At 38.6% G+C, this 19,018-nt stretch overlaps 2 protein-coding genes across 4 annotated transcripts; one reads left to right on the forward strand and one right to left on the reverse strand.

The window, feature by feature from the left end:
- The first annotated feature begins 148 nt into the window (after nt 1-148).
- On the forward strand, nt 149-14,381 carry STKLD1 (serine/threonine kinase like domain containing 1). 3 transcript variants are annotated; one of them, XM_026062269.1, is made up of 18 exons: nt 149-432; nt 942-986; nt 1,555-1,629; nt 2,298-2,402; nt 2,840-2,910; nt 3,486-3,601; nt 4,251-4,363; nt 4,465-4,625; nt 5,156-5,289; nt 5,915-5,998; nt 7,286-7,402; nt 8,014-8,154; nt 9,079-9,207; nt 10,347-10,484; nt 11,401-11,529; nt 12,059-12,196; nt 12,556-12,635; nt 13,743-14,381. In XM_026062269.1, the coding sequence occupies exons 1-18, from the start codon at nt 373-375 to the stop codon at nt 13,788-13,790; spliced, it is 1,884 nt and encodes a 627-aa protein (XP_025918054.1). In that variant the 5' UTR covers nt 149-372; the 3' UTR covers nt 13,791-14,381. The 3 variants fall into 3 exon arrangements, with proteins under 3 accessions (XP_025918054.1, XP_025918055.1, XP_025918056.1); XM_026062270.1 differs by lacking the exon at nt 5,915-5,998 and having other exon boundaries at nt 150-432; XM_026062271.1 differs by lacking the exons at nt 149-432; nt 942-986; nt 1,555-1,629 and having other exon boundaries at nt 2,313-2,402; nt 2,837-2,910.
- On the reverse strand, nt 13,646-19,011 carry REXO4 (REX4 homolog, 3'-5' exonuclease; the record flags this gene model as incomplete). Its single annotated transcript, XM_026062273.1, has 8 exons — nt 13,646-14,514; nt 15,250-15,324; nt 16,059-16,133; nt 16,720-16,808; nt 17,290-17,483; nt 17,712-17,867; nt 18,165-18,523; nt 18,811-19,011. Coding segments are annotated over 8 exons (1,251 nt in total), but the record flags the coding sequence as incomplete, so codon positions are not given.
- Nucleotides 19,012-19,018: the final 7 nt, after the last annotated feature.

The following is a 19,018-nucleotide window of genomic DNA, read 5'->3' on the forward strand; positions in this document are numbered from 1 at the left end:
GGGGAGGGAAATGGCGGGGAGCGAGGGGCCTGGGGAGTGGGGCTGAGGCCCTGGGCGGGTACATGGCCCCGGGGAGATGAAGGTGTTTTCCTTCAGCAGAAGGGAAGTAAGGGGAAACATCCAGGACCTCAGAGAAGAGGGGAAGGGGGGGTCCGCACGCCTCCCCCTCAGCGCTGGGGTGCGGAGGGAGAGGGCGTGTCGTCCCCCAGCAGGGAGCAGGAGGTGCTCTCTGTCTGGAGAGGCTCGGTGGGGAAGTGGTTTGAAGGGATTTTCTGCTCGGTTGTCCCCCACCTTGAAGCCGAGTGAGTGCATGAGGGTCTTTCCCCTGCCCTGCAGGTACTGGAGCAGCTGCAGCCTGGGGCGCTGGGGACTATGCTGGTAGTTGAACTGAAAACAGAGGAGAGTGTGGGGAAGAAATATGCCATGAAGCAGGTGAGAAGGCGGTTGCTAGGAAAACAAGAGCCTGCCAGCAGGTTCGTCATCTCCATGGCCCCTTTTGATTGTAACAAACACGTAAGGCAGCTCAGCCACTGGGTCAGAGTAGACATACATGTTACACTGCGCTGCTGTCTTCGACGGCTGCAGCATTTGCATCATTTTACCACAATATTGAGATTAGAACTGGGGAAAGGGGAGCAGCCTGCTCAGGTCCGTCCAGCATGTTTTAACCTTAGCTCACTGCTGTTTGGACAGTGTAGAGAAAGGACCGGCCAGCTGTCCTGGACTCATCGAAACCTCAGTTTCTGTTCATCTCCCGACAGACTGATTCAAACATTAGAGACTGGTTGCTATGGAGAGCTGTCATTTAAAATTTATGCCAACTCATACACACTTTGCAATTCCAATGGTCTTGGCAAGATTGTTGTGAGATCTTTACTAGCTTAAAGGTTGGCTGTCTCTGTGTTACAATCTCATCCTCATCTTCTGTTTGTTTGGTACAGGTTGAATGCATTGAAGAAAAGCAAGCAAATAAGGCCTTGAAGGAGGTATCAGTGCAGCTTTCCTTTACTAGCTTCACTTACGGAGACCAAAGTCTGTAACAGAACTTTGTTAACAGAACAGAGCCTTTTATCTACTATGTAAACTATGTAAATAGTCAAGATCCATGTCAAGTAAGACTGTTTCTTAGGATATCTCTTTAGTGTCATTGTATTTTCTGTGGCTCAAGCTTGCAGAGTAGTTACTGGAAATAATGGCTATGCTAGACATATCATCTTGACTTTCATATCCTAAGATGTGTTTTCAGGTTTGGATGTTAGGAATTGGGAAAAGGGGGGTTATCTACATATCATCTCCCTAAGGATCAGTTTATATCTTGAATCTCACAAGGCTGTTACAGCATTACATTGAGTAGAATCTTGCTGAAATATTTCACTTAACTTGACACTGATACATGGAGATATATATTAGAGCTTATGCATAGAAATGTTTGGATCAGACATGTGACATGAAAAGGTCAGGAGCTGACTTAGGATATTATTTAAGGCCCTGTTCAGTGGGATGGAGCATGTAGTTATGGTAAGTTCTGTCTCTGGATTTTTTTATTCTATGCAGGCAATGGATTTGCTGAAACTTCATCATTCAAGCATCTGTGCTTACAAGGAATTGTTTGTGATGTGGGATAATAAGGTGAGAATGAAATAGGATTGGTTCAGCTGGAGCACATGGTTAATGTTACAGGCCTGTAAGCTTTTTTTGCAGGTTTATATTTGGGGTTGTCAGTGTGAGATGCTAAAAAAGGTTATTTGATCTGTAACTAACCTGCTTTTTAAACTCCTGATTAAACATACTGAAGAAAGTATATGGATCAGAATCCATCACATGGCAGTATTGTGTACTGGCTCACAAATTCTGATGTTTAGTTTTTGCTTATTCTGTTCCATTTTCTAGTGCATGTATAATTTTAAGCTGCTTTTGTTCCATCTTCAGTATGCCTGCATAAAAACCCTTTTATAGGAGGTTATAGGAAGCCAAAAGCTCTGACTGTTTTGTTTGCAGACTTGAATCAGCACTCAGGCAAAATTCCTGTTGATTTTATGGATGTGTATTTGACTTGAATTGTCCCATATGGTTTCAAATAAGAGATGCTTGGTAATGTTTTTGAAAAACAGATGCTATATGTTTAATAAAGGAAAGTAAATATTGTCTCCTTTGTGAGAGATTGATTAGCTCAGAATGCCGTGATATTGGTGAAAGTTCCACCCACCTGTTTGGCCAAGTGCTCAGTTTTATCTTTCTTACTGGATATATTATTACCTGCAAACAGTCAGACAATCTTGGTTTAATCTTTATTACAGATATCATCTCTGTTCCTTTGTCTGGTAATGCAGCACTCGGGCCAAGGAGATCTTTCATCTCTGATCAAAGAAAAAAGGCAGAAATCAGAGAAAATAACAGACAAGGTAAAAAGTACAGAAGAGGCATCTGATTGAAATGAAGGAGTCTCACTGCTTTTAGATTTCTTCCTCTATATTCCCTCCTTCTCAAAGCCTTCCCCAAAATCTTCAAAACACAGTGTTCTGCTTAAGGCCTGTTTGGGAAACTGTCTACAGCTTTGCCCTGAATCAGCATGAAATTGTCATAACAATAATTAAGTCTTTATATAGCTTGTGCTTAAGCAATTAAATCTTTTCTTGTTTTACTTTTCATTTGTAAAATATATGGATAATAACAATTGTCTAATACACAGAGTGATGAGCAGATTTATCATATAAGGAAAATAGTACTTTCTTCTTGGATGAACCCTACTTCCAGCAAAGGAATTCTCTCATGTGAAATGTTTCATTTCTCTGTTGTTACTCTGTTTTCGTTGCACTTTCATGTATATTCCTATCAGTAGGTGATTCTGAAGTTCCTGGGACAGATGGTGGATGCTTTGTTTTATATACACAAACAAAATATTATTCACAGGTGAGTAGAAATCTGTTCTCTTTGTCCGGGAGGTGATTGTTCTTTGCAGCAACTATTCGTTCAGCACAACTGTTCACTTAAGAAGCATTGAATCTTACTGTTCAAAAAGGAGGATTAGCAGATAGGAGTTCTGGACTTTGTACATAGCTTAGTTTTCTGTGACTTCTGAAAGTCATTTAATTCTTGAGTTTTATCTAGAATTATCCATTTAAAAGATATTCTAGATGTTCTATATTTGCTGTTTGGAATGATTTGAGAAGTGATCATTCATTTTAATACTAGAATACTGACTGTCTCTGCTAATGTTTATATTTTGATTGCTGTGACACACAAGCTATACTTCATGTATCTAAAGTGACAGATAAAACCATTCTATTACATGTTCAGATAAATCTATGTTGCAGTCAATTTTTAAAGCATTTTGCAGTAAAGGAAGGAAAATATTGTGTTTCAGTTGATTATCACTTGTATATTAAAAAAAAAATCCCTTTTCATGTGTAAAGATGCTGGGAGCCTGTAGTTATACATTATTACATTCTGATTTCACATGCTGACAGAAAATATTTGTGTTGTAGAAATCTCAAGCCATCGAACATTCTTGTGACCGATGAAGCATCCTTCATGCTTTGTGACTTCAGTACAGAAGCACTTATGACTGATGAAATGAAATGGAAAATAAGAGTGGAAGAAAGTAGGTATTTAGCTTAAATTCTTTATTTTTAAATTATTCGGTTATGGTAGATATTTTTAATCCTCAGAGAAAAATCAAAGAAGCATAATAACCATTTTTCTCCATTCTCTGCATTATGCTATTTTTTTCTTCTAATGAATAAAGAGGTTATTATAAAAGAAACTAAGGGCGAAGTAGATGTATTTCTTGTATCATAGCCTATTACATAAACATTCACATTTAAGTCATTAACCTGAATCTAACCAGCACTATTGCTTTCCGATGCTTTCCGATACCTTCTGAATTCATTTCACAAATATCTGCTCAATTCCCCATGGGTGGTTGCCTGCAGCATTAATTGTGTTCACAACTGAAAAAAAAAGTAGATAGATTAGTGACTGTGAGTCACAAAACTTCTCTGCAGCAAATTTTGTTGGAAGCTTATTTAGCTTGATACATACACAGTTACATCTCGGAAAATTATTCATAAGTTATAGTGTGCTTCTTACAGTCTTCTGTGGCGTATCACCTGTAAAAAAGACTAATCTATGCTGTATATCTCTGAATTATTCTGTGACATGAAACTAGTGCCTACAGATTATGGCTGTGCAAGCAAAACTGTGTATAGTACAATGCCAGAAACATTACCATATGATTCTTATTTCAACAGATAGCAAGTCTTGGATGGCTCCAGAAACACTCAGTTTTTCTTTTACTGAGAAATCTGACATCTGGTCTCTAGGTTGTATTCTACTTGACGTGATGACCTGCTTTGTTCTGAACGTACGTAATAATGTTTTGTTATAGATTTAAAATGTCATGAGCCCACCAGGATATCTGTAAATGAGTGTGTGAAGGGTCTTCTGATACTATCCTCTTTACAGACACAAGAGATAACTTCATTACTGCAGGATCTCAGACAGGATACCAGCCATCTTGAGGGAGTTCTGACATTAATGCAAAACGGATATAACAGCTCTCTGCCTTTATTCACAATTTTATTTATGATGCTACATATTCAGCCCAGCATGAGACCCACAGCAAAGTGAGTTCGGGATGCTTTCCTTTTATTATGATTTTTTTTCACTAAACCCACCTCCCTTAATGAAAAGGGGGAATGTTAGCTGCTGTTTGAAGGCAATTGACTCAAGGCTGCTGATCTTATTTCCCTGACAAATTGACTTATTAGAAAAGAGTCAAAGGCTTCATTTCTCTCTTTTGGAAATGAACATTATGATGAGTCTAGCTGTTGTTTTTGAAGAGCTACATTATAAAATTATGTTATAGGCAATTTTTTGCAGCCCGAGAATGCATAAATTTCAGTATGACATGTAATATTTTGGTATTATAGCCATTTTACAGACAGTTAATTGAAGCCAAAGCATGGCTTGCTCAAAGTAAGCTCTTTCATTAACAGTTTTAAGGTAAAATGTGTAAGTTCTGTCAAAAGTAATCCAGTCTTCAAAGAAGTGTTATTTAGGGGCTTAAATCAAAGTGAAACAAAGCCTGTAGGAAATTTTTGTAACTTACCAATTCTAACTTACTGGTACTACTTTTTGTCTCTCATGACTCTAGGGCTCTGACTGATCTTCCATTTATTAGGGAATGCCTGACTGTTGCTGGTTCCTCTTTAATAAAACCGAAAAAGTCGTCTTTGCCTCTTGATGTAATAGACATGCTCCTTGAGGGTGGAATTAGCAGTGTTCTAGGTAATAAGAAAAAAGGATGAATTTAGTAGTATGGTGACTTCCATAGGAAATAGACCCATGTGTGTTCCAGTCAGCATGTATTCTACTGGAAAATGAATTATTAGCTATTCATTTTACTTGAAATGGAATACTATCTGGAGAAAGAATTGCTCTACTACCTTTTCTATAAGCTCAAGATTAACAGCCATACCTCATGTGCTAGTTGAATGGGGTTAGAGATCATTCTTCAGGCAATCTGGGAACCTCATTTATGTTGTTTGCATTCTAATGCATTAGCCAATTTATGCCAGCAAAGGATCTGCTCCATTATTTTCCTTCTAAGTAAGGATGAAGTTATCTTAATCTGAAAAGGCTGTTCAAATAATGCATTTAAAGCCCCTAACCCTGTTCTGATTTAGTATTCCAGCAGATCCTCAAGTACACAAATCATAGAGATGAATCATAACACTTTGTAATTTGCAAATGGTTGATGCTTTAGGGAAAAATCATTCCTCTTTTCAACAATCACAAATTGCATTATTTTCATTTATGTGAATTCACATGTCTTGCACAAAATAGATAGAAAATGTGAATGCTTTGTATAAGTATTTGTATCAAATGATTAGAATTGTCTTGTTTTATGTAGAGTTCATGCAGGCTTACTGGGATAGAGAAGAAGCACAGGTTAAAGCCGTAGAGCACCTTGCAAGCTTTTTAGGAGATAAAAATGGTGAGGCACTATTTTATTCATTTATTTAGTCTGCTCTTTCCTTACATTTTGAGGTAATGGTAAGGGGAAAAATGTTCTCTTGACTACCGTTGAGAATGAAATTGCTGTCTTCCTATTTTTCATTTTTGCACGTGCTGAAATAGGCTGCCATTTGATATGATTGTGTTGGTACTTGTCTTGAAAATGCTTTTCTTGAACAGCAGAGACATTTGTTGGATAAGACCAATAGGCACTGCAAGAACTCAGTGATGTTTTAGTTGGCAACTGAGGTGAATTGGCAAACCAACATTTGTTGAGCAGGTGGAAGGTAATTCATATCAGTGTGGGGCAAAATGTCGGTAATGCCTGGGGCTATAAAACCAATAGAGCAGAAGAGAGCTACAGGTGCCTAGTTTCTGTGTGTCTAGTAAAGCTGTGTGAAGGAAAACAGTATGTTCTCTCCCAGCATTGGCAACTTTTTCAGATTAATCTTTCAGATCGAGATTAATATTTTCAAAGCACCGCATTAATTCAGTTATAAAATACACAGTTGTTTAATAGTGGTGACATTTTAATACTGGCATTGGCTTATGATATTAAAACACATGAGTGTTTTATATCTGTAATAAATTAGGAGAAAGAGCATTTTTTTTTCCTTAGTTACTAATATTTTCAACACTCATTTAAACCCACTGGCAGCAATACAAGGCTGCGCACACATCTGATTTTTATTTTTTTGACACTTCTGCACCATGGCTTACCATGATTGATATTCACATCTTTGAACATGCTCAAAATGGATCCCTAGAAATCATCCAGTTTTCCCCAAGCTTTTTTATCATGTATTTGTGGATAAATTGATAGCTGGATTAGGTATTCCAAAAGCTCAAAGTCTTCCTAGGACTAGGAGACCTAGTGAAATGTTTTCCTCTACGGATTCTGAAAAGCTAAACTTCGGGCTCATGTGCCAGTGTTCTACCTCGCTACTCGTTACATGGCCAGTGAACAGTGCCAATATGACTTACCAGGACCATGCTGACTACAGTTAGCTTGCACAGACTTGTTGTTGTATTTAGTAAGAGATATCGCACATCGAGACTACAGAATTCACTCTGTATTGTTCCATGTTTACTTGCGTTTTGTGTTCTTTGATTCAAGACTGTTGTTCTGCTGTACCACGTTGGTCACGGGGACTCCTTTTCATTTGAAAGTGGAACTCAGTGTTTTGAACCGTAGACACCCACTGAGCAATCTCAGCAATTGACAGTGTAACCGAATGTTGACTCACATCATTTCTTTTCCCCATAGCCTTACCCTGTCTGCTAACATTCACGGAACTGATCACTTCTGCCATGAAGACTCATATAGATTCTCTCAAGTTACAGATAGGTGGCTGCAGATTATTGCTTGAAATTCTTAGTCAAGGTACAGTTATGAGACTTCCAACTAATTCCAAGTAATATAGCCTACTTCTTATAATGTTAGATGTAGTAAATAAGATTTGAAATGGGTTTGGCAATGACTACTGTTCAAATTGATTAAGATTTTAGGGGATAAATTTAAAGTAATAGAGGATTTAGGCAGCTTTAATAAGAGTCTGGATTCTCATGGGCTTTCTTCAGGACTGATATTCCTGAATTCTGTGTTAAAATGTTAATTTTAAATTCAGACTACTGCTCCTAGACTACCAAGTTTGCTTTTATGTCTGTCGTGCAGAGTGTTACTAGAGTGCATAAATTAGAGACTTTCAGTATTCTGGAGTTTGAATTTCAAAACATGGAAGTGTAGAATACATTTTGCTCTCTTTTATTGTCCCTTCTCTCTTTTTCTTGGCAATTTACCCCTATAACACATGAAAATGGTACAGGATTGAAACTAGTAAGAATTTTATTTCAGAATGTTTAAGATAACAACTCTTGGTTTTGTTATGTGAAGAAATGTAGTTAATGTTTTGCTTATGATGACAGTGGGAAGCTCATACTTCATTCAAAGCCACTGAAATCTCTTCATTCTGTTCAAATGTTTGCTTTTGACAGCTCTAGAACAGGATCTGGATGTGGAAACAAGCTTGGGTGACAACGTGATTAACTCTCTGTTAGAGACAGTGAGAAAACATTCTGAAAATGAAGAGTTACTTTCATTGGTCTGCACGCTACTGATGATGATTTCAGCCAGTGGTGGGTCACCTTGTTCATTTTTGGGGAATTTCTTATTTTTCCACTTTTATAATCTAATCAAAGTTACAATGGAAAATTCATGACACCATTGGGATTTGTGTATGTCTGCAGGTATTAGGTCAATAGTGGTAAGATTTCTTACTTATAACAATCCTGGAAGTGTGAGACATATTGCTGAGGCTTCAGGCACTTACAAATTTGTATGTATTAGAGTGGTGCTGTGTTCGATCTTGTTCTGGAAACAAGTACAAACTGTACAAATAGTATTGTTTGGAAAATGAGGGCACAGAACCTGGATTCTATTTCTGACTGTGCCACGGAGAATTGAAACCACTCTACCTAATTTCTCTATATTGCTTTTTCTCCTGAGATTGTAGTTGCTAAATATTTATAGTATTTTTTTACTTGCTTGGATTGTCAATTCAACATTCAGCAGAAGACTGTTTTTCTAAATGGTTGCAGAAGGATTTAGCAATGAAAGAGGATAATCTAAAAAAAATCTGTACAAAAATGAAGTGTCTAGATTTACACAAAGTTACTAAGACCAAGCTATTTTTATACATTTTTTCCTAACTCTGCAGTTAATGAGGTAGTTTGAATTGCTAACTTGCAAACATATGAATAACAGTGATTTATACCTTCTTAATTCCTTTTTGTTCTGTAAATTTCAGACCTGTAAGGAACAGGGATGGCTAAACAGGCAGTGTTTGCAAGGGTCACTTGTGCCAAACACTATGCTTATGTGCATCTTGTTAAGAATCCAGTCTATTTTCTTGCTTTGTTTTTTCCTGCCCCTGGTATCATGTTGCCACTTTAGGTTAGCACTGTTTAAATATGGTTTGCAGTAGCGTCCATTGCGAGGACAGTGACAGGAGGAAAAAAAATATCAGATTTAATAGGATTTCTGTTTTCTGTGCTTTTTAGAAGTTGCTGCAGAGAATCTAAGAAAAGCTGGAGTAATTCTAGACCTTCTGATGATTATAAGAAATTTTCTTCATAATGAACAGATTTGCCTCTCTTGCTGTGGAGTTCTCTGGAGCTTGGTTGTGAGTGGTAAGCAGAACACAGCAAGTATTGTGCCTGGATTCGTGTGACTGAACGCAGCAGGTATTGTGCCTAGTTGGGTTCAGACATGGTGCTGCTGGGACTGGGTTTTTGTTCTTATTTCTCCCATTCTAGAGAGATGTCTCTGCAGCACTATTAGAACAAAATTAAGTGATCCGGAGCTAAATGAAAGAAAGCTAAAGAGTAATGCAAACTTTTCAGTACCCCTTTTTGTGATAAGGGGTCAAAGTCAAATCTTTATTGTTTAACCTAAGATATGGCTTATGAACAAACTGTCAAAAATGAAAGGGAACACACAACTGCTGCTTTGTTAGTCATGCAGTTTTGCTCTGTTATCAGCAGAGGGAATGCAGTTAAAACAGCATATTAGATTGGATATCAGAATAGTATTTGAAATAAATGGCGTCTTATTTCTTTGTATCACGCTTCTCTTGGCAGCACTGGGCTAACACTTGAGCTGGATACATTTTAATTAATTTAATCATAGGGACTTGCTTTTTCAATAGAAATGGGATTGGTAAGGTGGCAAGTATACTCCTCCCATCGCCTTAGAACTAAACCAGTGTCATCCTACAATGTTGGAGAACTGTGTGTAACTGCTTGAGGTGACCTTGTTTTGTGAGACCACAGAGAGAGTTATTTTAAGGTAAATTGTTTCTGTGACATGTTCTTGTATAGTTGTGTGGTGTCCTAATCGCCAAGGAAGGCAGAAAACATAGAATGTGCACAATTTCACTTGGTCTGTTTGCACAGACCCTCTGCACAATGAACTACTCATTTGATTTGTGTGTCCAGCTATATCCATCCATGTTCTGTCCAAAATATGATTATTTTTTGAGGTTTCATGATGTAATCCCCATGTATAATTTGAATGGTAGAGAAAACTAGTTACTGGAGAAGTTCAGCTTTCTGCAATAAGCATTACTGTTTTGTAGTTCTGTAATATTTGCTTTCTTTTAGAATATTTTAGATTCCTTTTCTCGGCTGTTGTCCATACTAAGATAATGTTGCATTGCTCCAGTGCCTTCATCAATTAAGGTTTTACTGATGTAACTTGACATATAATGTACTTATGATAGTATTGCTTGATTAAATAACTCTACTTGATACATTTCCTTTTTATTAAGGTAATTTAGAGAACAGTGTAGACCAAGCATCGCTGAAAAGTGCTGTCTGTGCTGCCTCTGCTGTCCTTCAAGAGCACCTCCAGAATGGAATGGTAGCTGAGACAGCTTGCTCAGCTCTGTGGGCGTTGTCACTCCAAGGTGTGTTTTCCAAGGCTTCTTGTCCGTTGTGCATGGAAGAGGCTAGTACACCAAACATGTCTGCTGATGGTGACTCCTGAAATACAGGCTGCTCGGCCTTAGCAGGCTCTGCAGATGGCAGCAGAGTTAGGAACTTACCTCCTCTCTTAACCAGCCTTCTCTGCATTTGCACTCTGACACTCTCAGATGAAGCTATTTTTTTGGTGAGCCATAGCAATTATAACTGGATACTGCTGTGGATACTGTAATGATGGGCACCTACAGCAACCTATATAGCACAGAACGCTCTCTCTTCCTTATCTCTCAAGCCCAAGAATGCCATCTGTGTTACTCTCTTCTGTGTTACTCCTTTGAATGCAGCATTAGCACTGTGCAGCATGGCCTGCAAGGTTTGTTTTTTAAACCTTTGTTGACTTTGTACTTTGGGAACAACATTTCAGTTTAAAAAATAAAACCCTTATCTCTTTATCATGTGCACTAACAAATGCATTCTTGTAGTGCTATTCTATCTCTGTTTCTTACGCATGCAAGAATATTGCCATACCTACTGCTGCATCAAAACCCTTACTTATGCCATTGTTCCAGTAGGAAGGGCTGAGTAAAATAGCCTAAGCAGCGTGCTGTCTTGTCTCAATTCTAGTACCCGCCAGCAGAATGTGTTGAGTATTCAGGAGTCTTCATTTCTTTTGGCCTGGAGCATGAAACGAAATCTTGACATAAAAGATACCTCAGAAATTTCTCTTAGACCTCTGATCAGCTCATGATAAGACTTTACTGGGCCTATGTTATTGTAATACAGGTTTTCACATGCTTTCTTTGTAATTTGTGTTGCATAATTAAAAAGTCCTTTCAGAAACAGGAGGCAGAAGTTGAAAATGCTGATGAGTATTTTAAAGGTTTTATTTTTTAAAAAAAGGTTGCTTAACCGAAAATGAATATGAATCCACAACAGCGCTTCTGCTAGACGCTCTCAGGATGAACCTAGAAAGACCAGTGCTGGTGAAGAACGCCTGCCAAGCATTAGCAAGTCTTCTAAGGCTATCTGGTAACATTCAGCAATCCATTTTTGTTAATTGCAAATCACCTCAGAAGTGGACATTTCTGAATAGTTCAAGAGTTTCTAGTGGGAATGGGATTGATATCTTCTCTCCTGGGTTAGTCTTGTCTTATGGGACTGGAAGAAGTAGTAGTGAAATTGGAGTGTGAACTATTTTTTTCTTCCCATGGACAGAACATGCATCTCCGAGAACTAATAGGTCAGCACAATCTTAGTAACTGTGAAAGCTTTTTTCATTTCTTATTTTATGGTGAAGTTGTTTCAACTAAGTAAAAGGGTAAAGCTCAAGAGAACAACAAATATCAAAATAGTACTTCTGCCATGCATGACAGCATCAGCTGTCTATACAGTCTTCTACTTGCTGCCCAAATATGTTTCAGAAAAGCTTTTAGGAAGGTGGGCACTGTTTCCTGGATAAATATTACAGGTATGCTAGCTAGGGCAGGGAACTGGAAAGCAGATAATACAGTTTGCAGCTACCAGGTATCCCAGCAGTATTTGTTTCCCTCTGTTTTAGAAATATCAGCTTTCAGATTTGTAACGGATTCAAAAGGCAGTGGAATAAAACTGATCAAAGATGCCTACCACTTTCACTGTGATGATCCAGAAGTGGTGGAAAATATCTGTACACTGATTAATGAGATGGTTCAGTACGGTAAGATGGTGGTGCTGTTTGTGCAGTCTCTTCCTCTCCCCTGCCCCCAAAAGGTAGTAAATAAAATTGTAACAGCAGCTATCCAGGAAATGGTAGTTGCACTCAGCTGAGGCTTAATATATACCTGAGAAAAGATGAATTGAACTGTAAGTTCATCCCATTTTGTTGTTCTTGAGTAACTATAAGCACCTCTGCAATGCAGCAGTTATAACTTCATCTTATCTTGTCTTCTGTTCTTATGCACCCATCCCCTCTCTGCTCTCCTCTAGCCTCTGTTGAGACCTATGGAAGAAAAACATTATTCCAGACATCAGCAGTATACCAGTTAACATAAGTTATCTTATTTATTTACATTACAGATGACATTGTGCTGGATATGGTCTCCCAGAAGATGGAAGAACTGCTGTCTGAAATAAAAAGCCGGTTTCCATCTAGCATGGTATGTGGAAGTCACTGTCACAATAAAGGGTGTGGGCTTAATATATTATTTCTGGTTATGGATTTTATCATCTCTAAATAGCAGAAATTATGTATTGAAGAAATTTAGAGGAGAATTATGGGTGTACTGGGTGAAGAGCATTTTCATAAGAATATTTCTAATTGTATTGAAAAAAGTAGCTGGAAAGTTTTTTCTTCTATATGCTCTGTTGCTGTAGGGTTTTTGATGATCTGGTCTCTTACAACATTGGTTTGCATTATTTTACTACATTCTTCATACTAAAACAGGCTAAAGTTTGCAGGAATAAGGTGTAAATATACGATAAAGCAAAAAGAAATTTTATGAAACGGACATCCTTAAGAAACCCACTAGTGTCAGTTTGCCTGAAGAATTAACTTATGTTAAATTCCAACAAGTAGTCATACTGCAAAATTGATTGCTGTTTCTGGTGCTTCTACAGTTAAGTTATTCAAGCCATTTAATGTGTTACACTATTATTTCCTTTTCAATGGCTTGCTGTCAAATAACCAGTAATTACTATTTTTTTTTTTTTTTTGGTAAGCCTATAAAACTGGTTAATCTTATAACCTTGCTCCTCTTCGTTACGGATTTGGTTTGCTTACAAAATCTGTCTCAAAGACAGTTATAAATCTATACGAGCTTGTTCTCCAATTTCTCCTGCAGCCATTGCCTGGACCATTGTAATGAACACTGCAGCTCTAAGGTAGCACAAAAGAAAGCTCCCTCTTCCATTATATATGTCATTTGTTGGCCCCCATGTTCTCTTGTTGACCAGCAAGACAGACAGACAAGACCAGATCTCTCTCATTCTGTCTATATAATGTGCAACATGGAACTGCTAAATCTCTGAAACCCGTTCCTTGTTACCTTCCAGTATCTGTTTAGATTATTTAAATCATAGCATTAGTATCCAACCTGGTAATTAGAATGGCTTTGGAATTTGCAGATCAGACCCCACATCTGTTTAAAACATCACTAGTTTTAAAGGCCTATGTTAAACACAGTGTTTTTATTAATAAAGGAATATAAAAATATGTGAAGCAACAAGGTAATTTTGTATTTGACAATTCTCACATTTTTCTCCAGGAGATAATGATCCTTGTGGATGCAACGCTTTTGAAACTGCAGAAGTGACATAAAAGCTGTTTGTATAAGAACAAGACCTGTAGACTGCTGGTTCAGGTATAAAAGCTTGGATCTTTCCGAAATATTTTAAAAGATTTTTCTCACCAGAAAGTGAGATTGATATTGTGCCATTAGTAATATATAAACACTTATATATTCTGTTGATTTAGTTACTACAACTGTGAGACCAACAGCAGTAACCAAGAACTTGCCTTTGTAGGCTTTAAAAATATCTGAAATAAAGATTGTAGTCTTAGAAGTTTCAGCAAAGCAATAACAGTTTCTTCCTTCATGTAACATAATTCAAAAACACTTTTTCTTTTCAGTCATTCAGTGTATATTTCCTTTGCAGGAATTGATCTGATGAAGTACTTCACAAATTCAGGCATTCATTACAAGTCTTGTCCAAACAGTAGTAGGTATTAGGCGTATGTACGCTCCAGAACTGGGGTTACTTCTGCAGTGTTCTTGTACGAAAGTGTTCACATACCACATCAGGAAGTGTTATTTGTTGGGCTTTTTTATGAAGCAGCTGTTGTCAGTTCTGAGTTCTCTCTAAGTTTGTGTTGGAATTTGACACGAACACAGCAAATGCTGCACCACAGTGTAGAATTATTCAAATTTTAAGAGTTTATTTTTTCTTTAGTTTAGATTTAGATTTGTCCTTAACAGCAGCTTCCCACTGCTTTTTTTCTAAGGTGTACAGTCTCATAGCTGCTTGTGCGTCCTGAATCTAAAAGAGAACAGAACAAACACGAGGCTTAACAAAACACAGTTGACATGGTTTAAGAACATTATTGTTAATAGGTAGCTACATCTTCCATCCATTTTAATACTTCCTTGCAATTAATATTTCATAATCTCTAGATTTAGGAGTTCTAGAGTGGCAAGTGGAGGGGAGGAATATGTATCCAGAATGCAGAACCCACCACAAGGCTATGCACTTCGCTAACTGATCTTGAGTAGGAGAGCCATTACAAAAAATCAATCTTGATACAGTATCTTGGCAATACCTTCACAATCTGCCCTGCTTTTTCAGATCATTCCTCTACTACATCCTCTTATTCACTGAAAGAAAGGAAGTAACTGCAGAGATTCAGTAGTATTTTATCCAACCTGCCATAGTACAGTGGTACAAAATGCTGCTTTTAAGGTATGAAGTTGATACTTGAAAACTATTTTTTTTCCTGGGGATCCTAAAGAACAAGAATTGATAGTTAAACAAAACATGGTTTATTTGTTCAAAAGAAGTTTATGAAAATGAGAAAGTAGTCCAAGTGGTACGAGGCACATAACAGTAAGCAAGTTTACATGGCAGTCTTATCCCATGCTGGTATCCAAGCACAGCTTGCTAACCTTCACTGAGAGACTAGAATGAAGCCACAGGATTCTGGACTGAATCCAGATTATAGAGGTAACGTGTAATACCTTGTTGATTTACCCAGGAATGTTCTCATGGGATACGTACCGAACAGTGCTCCGATGTCTGCACTTGAACATTTAGCAGTCTCTCACAGAGCAGTTTCAATGATGGCCGTGCATTCTGGAAAAAGAAAAGATTGAATCATGCTGTCTCACACTGTTTGGCCTATATATAATATTATTGAAGAATATATTTAAACTGAAGTATAGCACATCTCAGCTTCTATTGGTGAACTGGCAAGAAATATTAATGAATTATGAGATTTATGCACATTTTTGCACACACTGCTGAGGATTTTGTATGTATTAATCACAGCCCTAAAATTTGTGTTTGGGGTGCTTGATGTTGTGAAAAACAAAAACTGGGTATATCATTACAAAATTTAAAATAACAGCCTGTAACTTGAACCTTTACTGATGCAGTTTAAGCAGAAACTTCAAACCATCTGTATTTTTTTATACCCCTATGCAAATGATACTATTAACAGTTTCACATAAGCTTTACTGTAAGTAGAACTGTACCATCTTATTTTGCTACTCACAAAAGCATTATGAAGACCATCTAAGTGCTAAAGAGTAGGAGAGTCACTGAATTATGTGCACAAATATTACTGATAATATTTGTAATGAACCAGGTAACTGACTGCCGTATTTCAAATGCTACATAAGCATTCAACCAGTTTAATATTTTCAAGCAACAAGAAGCAGGCATCCCTGTTTCATGTAGGAAAGAAGGAACTGGGACTTGCTCAGAGTTATGCAGGTAGAGCAAACATACGAGGAGTGAACTCAAAGCTGGGAGTCAGCAGCTCAAGAGTCAGTTAATCAAGGTGTCCCTTCCTGACAATTTCTTACCTTGACTCTCTGTCTGAAAGGCTTGTATTTTTGTGTGTCACGAATTTTCTTCTTAGGATGATCAAGAAATAGGACCTGAAAAAAAATATTTGCAGTCTAAAGAGTGCTGTTGCAGGAAAATTTATACAGCTGAATGTACAACTTTCAGCTCTCTCCTTCCATCCATTATAAAAGACTGTTCAAAACCATGACTAGACAAGCCTAAGATCACCTAGACTGGCAGGATTCAAGTCTCACCGTACTATTTAGTATGAGAAACATCATTTAGTCTGGAGGCACCACCTGTAGAGGCTACTGGCAGCGCTGGCATAACATGATGTAACTAGATTCCTGTCTCCAGTAAAGATGTCCAGACTGTTGCACTTTGGGGGTGAGCAAAACATGCAAACAGTTTTTGTATCGTGCTGTTTATTTCCTGGTTCTTTAGCAGATGTATTAGTGCTATTGGGAACAAAGTTCTGAAGCTGAAGAACTTCAGTGTGCAAGTGAATAGGGCTATGCTTGGTGCAGCTTGAAATGACAAGAAACTGAGCTAACAATGATAAAGCTGTAGTTTCTCGGAGTTGAGGTGTGTTCATCTGACTGATCCAGGGAGATACATTAGAAATGTAATCAATCACTAAAGTGTTGGCTTCAAAATAACAAATCTGCAGCCACATACCTTTAAGTCATTGTGTAAAGCATGCCCGACTAAAATCCGCCCATTTAAGATGTCAGCGACCTCCTTCTGAACAATTTTAAAATTCTCTCCTAAAAATACCACACAATGAAACACTTTCTATTAGACACGTAAGACAACTCAGCAAGCTGCAATTAAAACATTGCCTCTTTTTTGTGAGGGCAGCTGTATCCTTTGAACGCTACTTATATGAATGTGTACTGTACAATTATGAATGCATACAGTACAATAAATACTCTGCTTGTTACAAGAACATAGAGAATTCCATAAGGAGCACAGCACTTAAAGGAAATGAACTTCTATATTATTCCCATACCATAATTAAAGAGTGAATTTTTCATGGGGCATTAGTGACCACTCTGTAAAAAGCACATCTTCCCAAGTTTCTTCCCCAGTATCCTCTTTGTACTTTCATGTATTCAGGCTATATCAAACTTTTATTTTCCATTTTCCAGAATGAAACTAAAACTTTTCCAAGCTCAGCCAAGGAGACTTCTGTGATAACCTGTTAAATTTGTCCTTCCTAAAGAACATTTTGGAAAAAACTCCTACCTGTCTTTATATTCTCAGGGCGTATGCCACTAACAGCTGTTCTGTAGTCAGTCACCTCTTCTGTCGGCTTGACATACTTGTCATAAATACACTTTCCAAATTGGTTCACAATGGACACACGAGCCACAATACTGTCTTCACCTTTGGGTCCCACTCCCACCATTTCACAGTCCATGGCTACAGCTCTTGTCAGCCTAAAAGAAAAAAGGATAACTTTGTGACACATTTGCTACAGGAACCACACACGGAAGTTCCACAAGATTCACACATCAATGTGAACGGGGCAAACTGAGCAGCTTGTTTGTCAGCAGACCCAGAAAGATGTCAGCTTGTGCTGTGTGTCTGCAAGTCACCGTTACCAGAAAATAATCTTGCTGCCTCTGCTGCACTGGTGCCGTGCTTGCCACTGGAATGCCACTCACCCTTCAGAAGCCTTTTCTTTAACCAGCGCCTTCTCCACAGACTCTTTGGATTGGCCCGTTTCAAGTCCCAGATTTCTTCTGGCAACTTTTGCCGCTTCGGGTCCTATTGCTGCTTCAATATCTTTTGGATCAACATCATCAAACCAGATGTCAGCCCTGATAAGCACAGATTAAATTACATTCAATAGTGTTAAAATAACCTTGCATCTTTATAGTGTAGAAAAAGCTTGGTTTTTATTTTAATCAAGAAATTAGCTCTGTGAAAACTAGTCCAATACTGACATCCATGTAGGTCTGTTGCTGTATCTGAGTAATTAGGGTAGTATGCATTTTATTTCTTCCAAAATTTAATCTGGAAGAGTGCACCTATTTCAAAAGTACTGCTCTGTGCTCCTTAGGGGCACCTTCTAAAAATCAGTATTCACACACATGTATGAAGCTTTAAGTACTCACTCTTTTGGTTGCTGTTCCACATGTTCTTCAGCTTTCCTCCTTTTATGTTTTATATCGCCCTGTTCCTTTTCAATATTGCCATTTTTCTTTTTCTCTTTGCTGCCTTTTCCATCCTTTTTGGTGCCATTTGAATTCTTGTCCATTGCAGTCCTCTTGGATTTTGGATTTAGCAAAGGAGGACTGTCTTTAGCAGAACCGTTGTTTATCTTATTTGCAGATTTGGATTTTACCATGTTCCCGTTCCCATTGACGGCTGGACCTTCTTGGGTATTTCCTTCTTTGAGCACATGCTTCTTTCCGGTGTGTTTTTGACATGCAGCGACGGGCTCATCCGAGCTATTTGCCTTTTGTTTCAGTAGCTAAAATGACCAAAAAACAGCACTGCACAACTTGCTGGTGTGAACGATGATCTCCCTTTCATCCTGGCACCACCCCTCGCTCCTGTTCTGCTTCGGTGCCGAGTGGAACATGATTCTGCACCTGGCTGACCTGCCCCAGCACCTTTTTCTCTTGCTCACACCAAGTTTTCTTAAATTACTACGCAAAGGGGACCCGCACTGACAAGACTGAGGGCATCTCCCATCCCAGAAGGGTTTGGTAACCCCCCCCACGGGGACCCCCCGGGAACCCCCCGGCCCCCGCTCACCTCCCGCAGCGCCTTCCAGTTGGACGAGAACTCCTGGGGGCTGCGCGGGGGAGCGGCCGCCGCCGCCGCTCCGGGGCCTTTCGCGAACCCCGCCGCGGCCTTGCGGCGGCTGCGCCAGAATTTCCTGTTCTTGCCTCTGCCGCGGGCCGCGGGCCCGGCCGGGGGCTTCGCCTTCGCCTTCGGCTGCGCCTTCGCCTTCGGGCCCGGC

The sequence above is a fragment of the Apteryx rowi genome, unplaced genomic scaffold (genome assembly GCF_003343035.1).
Source record: "Apteryx rowi isolate R43461 unplaced genomic scaffold, aptRow1 scaffold_19, whole genome shotgun sequence".
NCBI lineage: Eukaryota > Metazoa > Chordata > Aves > Apterygiformes > Apterygidae > Apteryx > Apteryx rowi.